The sequence below is a fragment of the Carassius auratus genome, chromosome 3 (genome assembly GCF_003368295.1).
Source record: "Carassius auratus strain Wakin chromosome 3, ASM336829v1, whole genome shotgun sequence".
NCBI classification, from domain to species: domain Eukaryota; kingdom Metazoa; phylum Chordata; class Actinopteri; order Cypriniformes; family Cyprinidae; genus Carassius; species Carassius auratus.
The window spans coordinates 12703823-12709822 of NC_039245.1; the positions used below are offsets into that span (position 1 = coordinate 12703823).

The 6000-nt window shown below is 37.8% G+C and overlaps 1 protein-coding gene across 1 annotated transcript in view; it reads right to left on the reverse strand.

The window, feature by feature from the left end:
* LOC113048463 (butyrophilin subfamily 2 member A1-like) overlaps positions 1–5671 on the reverse strand; it is a 69174-nt gene extending 63503 nt beyond the window's left edge. The window contains exons 1-6 of the mRNA XM_026210281.1: positions 5607–5671; positions 5469–5502; positions 5112–5171; positions 4430–4783; positions 3709–3981; positions 3381–3488 (exon numbers count right to left, since the gene is read on the reverse strand). Coding sequence (XP_026066066.1) covers positions 3381–3488; positions 3709–3981; positions 4430–4783; positions 5112–5169 — 793 coding nt within the window. The 5' untranslated portion in view covers positions 5170–5171; positions 5469–5502; positions 5607–5671. The remainder of the gene's footprint in view (positions 1–3380; positions 3489–3708; positions 3982–4429; positions 4784–5111; positions 5172–5468; positions 5503–5606) is intronic.
* Between the last annotated feature and the right edge of the window lie 329 nt (positions 5672–6000).

The window sequence follows — 6000 nt, forward strand, 5'->3', positions numbered from 1 at the left end:
AAAAGGTGCAATAACATCTAAAATATTAGAACAATTTGTACAGAGAAGAGAAGTCAGTTCATCAGGCCCAATGGAAGACTCAACAGCATTCAAAATAGATCTTTCAACAGCGTTAGCATGATAGATTTCACTAAACTGAGAAGGAATAGATGAATTTATACAACAAGTGTCGTAGTCTTCAGCTGGTGTCACCATATGACTTTGTCTTTCTGTGAGCACATGGCTTGTGTTGGGTTTGTTTGGTGCCATGCGCTCTCTCCTGTCTATTTTCTAACCCCACCCATCTTGTTACCTCATCATTGTTTTAGTTGCTCCACCTGTGTTTCTCCCTTTCCTCTGGACTCCATTCCCCTAAACTCCACTCACCTGTTCTCTCGTTACCTCATTCCTTGATTTAATTTGTCCCAGCTGCTTATCTGATTGCCTCTTCTTTATAAGCTTCTTGTGTTTTCTGTTCTGGGCTCGTTCGTCTCACATAGACGTTCTACTCAGCACATGGTCCAACCAAGAGAAAGGCCAGAAGATTTAATTTCCCCCTTTATAGTACTTGGACTCATGGGATCTGTAGTCCAACACATTTGAAGTCCCAAGCATTCCTAATATGGAGCCACGACTAATGCTACCTCCACCCCATTACATTTACATCTTCTACAGCAGCACCATTTGACAAAATAAGGTCCAGAGTGTGACCATGAACATGAGTTGCTCCAATAGACCCTTTTACAGTTGGTAAATAAGGTGACGTATTTGTGTGGGCGGGGCTTGGCTGGAGGCAGAAAGATTCCCCTCAACACTTGAACAAACGGTAGCTAGCGAGTTTTCTTAGCTTGTTTTTTTTAACAGTGGCTGGAGAAAATCTGAATATATCTGATTTATCTGAATATTTAAAGTCACTCACTGTCCGGGACCGCGATAATTATTTGAAAAAGTTAACTTTAACGGACAGAACCAGATTGGTCGACCCGTACACAATCACTCATTGGATGGACGATCTGACAGGATTACCTCCGATTGAGTGGCCTGACATATGCACTTACCTGATAGAGAAACCGAGCGTGTAAAGTAAAGAGAAACTGAGGGCGTATAAATCCTTAGATTAAAATAAAGAGTGACATTACAGTAAAATTATTATTAAGATGTAAATATTTTCTAGAAATAAAAATTCCGAAGACTGCAAATTAATTATAAACTTTCTGTATTTATTCTTTCTTACCATGTTCTTACATTCCGGTCACAATTAATCACAACAATGTAACTATTCTCCGTCGATTCTGGCAACCACAATAACACAACAAGACGACATTTTAAGCTCCTTGAGTAGCCGACCCTGTGTTGGTTTGTATTAGCCGCCTCCAGTTTTCCGTTTGTTTTGCCTCCAGCTAGCGCCGTGACGTACCTGTGACGTCCGTGCAAAAGGGGTCTATTATATGTTGCATTAAACCAAAAGATTCCCAAATATTACCAAATTAACCGACCAAGGGTCGACCTGGGCAGCACACATGTATAGATAGTCACCAAAAGAATCAGTTCGGTTCAGACTCTCTGTGTGTCAGTATGCTTCACACTGAATCACACATGTGCAGTATCATCAGTTCATCGTTTACTGAATATATTTACTACAATCACATGATCCTTCAGAATTCATGCTAATATTCAGATTTGCTGATCAAAAAAAGTAATTATTATTATCATGTTGAAAACAGCTGAGTAGAATTGTTTCAGGTTTCTTTGATGAAAAGAAAGTTCAGAAGGGCAGCATTTATCTGAAATATAAATATTTTGTAACATTATAAATGTCTTTATCAATTTAAAACATCTTCGTTAAATAAAAGTATTAATTTATATAATTCCCATTTTTTATACCACGGTGGAGTTATACACTGATTTTCTGTCATGGACCTCCTGAGTTAGCCTTGGCCACCCCAACATTGTGTGTCTTTTCATTTACGCAGATGACACTCAAATCTATCATACAGTTAAGAAAAACAACTCCACTGCAATCACTTCCCTTCTCCAATATTTAGAGGAGGTTAAATTATGGCTAGCCCAAAATTTCCTCTTCTTAAATGAGGACAAGACTGAGGTAATTGTTTTCGGTGCAAATGAGAACTCTCAGTGTATAAACCCTGAGCTAGGAAGTTTATCCGTTTTTTAGATCCTCATGGGTGCAGAACTTAGGTATTATTATTGACCACCATTTAAAATTTGATAGACATATCTCCTCTGTTATTGGATTCAGTTTCTATCAGCTTTGTTTATGGTCTAAAATTAAATGCTGTTTTATAACAAAGTTCGGGAGGAACAGTCGCAGTTCATTAACCTGATTATCACAAGTGGAGACCAATCAGTAATCAACTCATGACAAGGTATTAATAACAGCAGAACCTACCTCTGTTCATTGACAGTTTTCAGCATCCCTCCTCCACCCCATTTCTCCTCACTTATAGATCCATCTACTCTTACCACAACCGGGGGGAGTACTCTGGGTTCGGGCCACATCCCGAGCTCGGAGCCCTCCACCCGGACAGCACGCCAAATACGCATAAACTTACTGTATTAATATACGTAGATGTGAACTTGTGAAACACTTTCTGACGCCAAAATCTCTAGAAATGGCTGTTCATCCGTTTGTTATGTCGCATCAAGATTACTGCAATTCTTTAAATTGCGATATATCTAAATCTCAAATTGCGCGACTTCAGCTTGTCCAAAATACTGCAGCCAGACTTCTTTTGAAGTGTCGGAAACATGAACACATCACTCCAAATCTTAGATCCCTTCACTGGTCGCCGATTTGTCAGAGAATAGACTTTAAAATTCTCCTCTTCAATTATAAATTCCTTTCATAACAAAGCTCCTGTCTATTTATCTGAACTTCTTCATCCGTATACTCCTTCTAGAAGCCTTCGATCCTGTGACCAGGCTTTTTTGGTGGTACCTCATGTTAGATTAAAGCGTAGAGGGGTATGTGAGTTTGCAGTGGCAGGCCCATGACTCTGGAATACCCTGCCTTTAAAGATTAGACTGGCATCTTCCTTGTCTATTTTTAAGTCCTTGCTAAAAACCTTTTTATTTTCTTTAGTGTATTGAACACTGTGATATGTACAAATTTTAAATGGGTGGTTTTAAATTTGAGTCTACTATATTTTCCATGTATGTGTAATACTCTTGCTCTTCTGTAAAGCACTTTAGTCAGCCTGGGGACTGTTGTAAATGCGCTATACAAATAAAATTGAAATTGAAATTTATAAAACCGCCACTGTTTGAATTACCATTGTGTATGAAATGTGCTTCATAAAAAAACATGCCTTGCCTTAAAAATTATCTCTGTACTGCTTTATTTACATACAATATATGAAATAAGAAAACAAGTATTTTACCTCTGTTTTTACGAGCAAACACAGCTATCAGTATTCCAGCAATCACACCGAGCACAACAGCAACTGAAATCATGATGACTGAAGTCCTCCAAGAAATAAACATATTACCTGCAAAACAAAACAGTAATTAAGCACATTGTGTAAAATAAACATATTTTAATGAAATTATTAAAACATATAATGTTCAGTTCTGAGATGTACATAGACAGTAAAATGTTTTAGCTTTAAATAATGTAATGGATTGAGCTGGTAATTATTAGATAGTTTTACTGCATCAAAAATACCACAAAAAGATGACAAAATAACAGTAACAGAAGTCAGTACTTACTTGAGCTGATAATCAGTGTCTCCAGCATGTGATGTCTCAGTTTGACTCTGCAGTGAATCTTGTCACTGTGATGTACAGTAGTGGTGTGTTTCACACTGAATCTGTCTGTGTTTCTGTGTGTCTCTGTAGTTTCTGAACTCAAACTGACTCCTTCACTGTCCAGCCACTCAAGATCAGGTTCAGGATACCAGCCTTCAGATTCACACTGTAGATGAAGTCCTCCTGAATGATCAAACCCATCTACAGTGATCACTGGAGGACGTCCTACAACAACTAGAGATCAAGAGGAAGAACATTCTGTTGTTGTTCAGGCTTTTAGTTTTTAGTAGTTAGAGCATGTTAAGACTGGAATACACTACATCACTTTTGCCCAGATTTGATCCCAATTTACAGTCTGGAGAAGTTAACTCTAGTTTTTGATAGTACACAGTCTGCAGATCTGAGTTGACAGATATCCTAGAAAACCATGCAGTGTATAATGTACAGACTCAGATTTTTAGATCAAACTTTTCAGCCAATTTTAGAACACATATTGTTTTCATTTGTCACATGTCTCCTAGCAACAAGACACATGTTTCTGTTTGAGTTTATCAGAAAAACTTGAAAGGCTGGTGTGTGATGGCCAGCTTTATTTTGTGTTTAATTATAAAGTCATTAAGTGTATGGTTTTAAAATCTGTAGGTTTTTACTTTATGCCTTTAGTTTTCACTGGTTTACTCACCTTCAACTCTGACTTCAACAGTGGTATCATCAGACCAGGATTTGGACTCAATAAAACACTTATAAAGTCCTTCATCAGAGACTCGGACTGATGAGAGTTTGAGTGATGCATCTCCTCTCTGTAGTTCTTGATGATTCAGTTTTGTTCTCTCTCTGTAGGACTGAATCTGATTTCTGTTTCTGTCTTCATAATTATCATAGAGATGCACTAGTTGTGAGTCTTTCAGATCAGATCTAAACCACTCCACTCTCATGTCCACAACACTGATGCTGGGTTTGACTGAACAGGGCAGAATCACATCTTCACCAGCTACAGCAAACACAGGATCTGCAGATCCCACGACTTCATACCGCTCTGTTAAAGAGAAAGAGAGCAGGTCTAATTAAATGTGAACCTCCGGTCAGTTGAACTGTCATCATTCAAGCACTACAGCGTTCACATGTAAAGCAGTGACTGTCCTTCTCCACACAGCTCTGCGTCTGATCATCTCTGCATGAAAACACTGTTTGTGTCTGTTTTTCCTTTGTTTTATTAACTTTGATAAATGGCTCTCTGTAAACTTAATTCTAATCAAGTAGCCATGTAATAAATGGCATAATGTACTGGTCACCTGAACTATAAACTACAGTTTAATTATAGCCTAAATATAGCTTCAGCTCTTTTCATGTGTGTGAATAATTACCTGATATTGAATCTGTAATTCCACTAAAAATCAGCAAAGTTAAACAAATGAACTTCATCTCTAAAGGACACAATGGGAAATAAAACATTATAATAAACAGTCAGCTCGTGTGTTAACATGCATGTGTTCACTCTGAATACTTGCACTTACACATCTACAATCAACTGCTTAAATTAGTCCAAAGCAAGACACAAAAGCACAGCGTGTATCAATATGTAGTATTGTTTCAATTTATCTTTAAAAATGTATTTGTATGTTTTAGTATCACTTCTAGACCAACCTAACCGGTTAAACACATCTGAAGTCACACAGACACTTGTTCAGGTAAATGTGTTTTTCGGTCGGTTCTTGACTTACCTTCAGTTGAGCATTAATGTGTTCACAGGAGTTCCTAAAGAAATGATTTATATGATTATTAGATATTAACAAAATGTTGATACGAGAGTTAAGATCGAAAGGAGAACATTCTGCCTCAGTTTCTCTTTCACAATTTACCTGTTCACAAAGACTCGCCCTAATCCTCCTGCAGCTGCTCCTACTTGAAAAAATGTCGACCTCTAGCGAGCATACACAGTAACAATGATCAAATCCAAACCGTCTGTTTGGTCAGTAAACATCAGTGCTGTTTAATTCATCAGTTGATAGTAATGTTAGACAGCAGACCTGAAGACTGTGCTGCTGTCAGTGTCTCATCGCTCCTACAGCACACAACAGACTGAGAGCAGAGGAGACGCTCCACAGCGTCATCACAGACACCACAACATTCAACATACACTCATGTTTGAGGAGCATTATACTGATCAAAAGTGACATCTATAATGTCAAAGATTTACATTTCACAAAATGTGGTTTCTTTTTATTCATCAAAGAATCCTAAAACAAAACATCA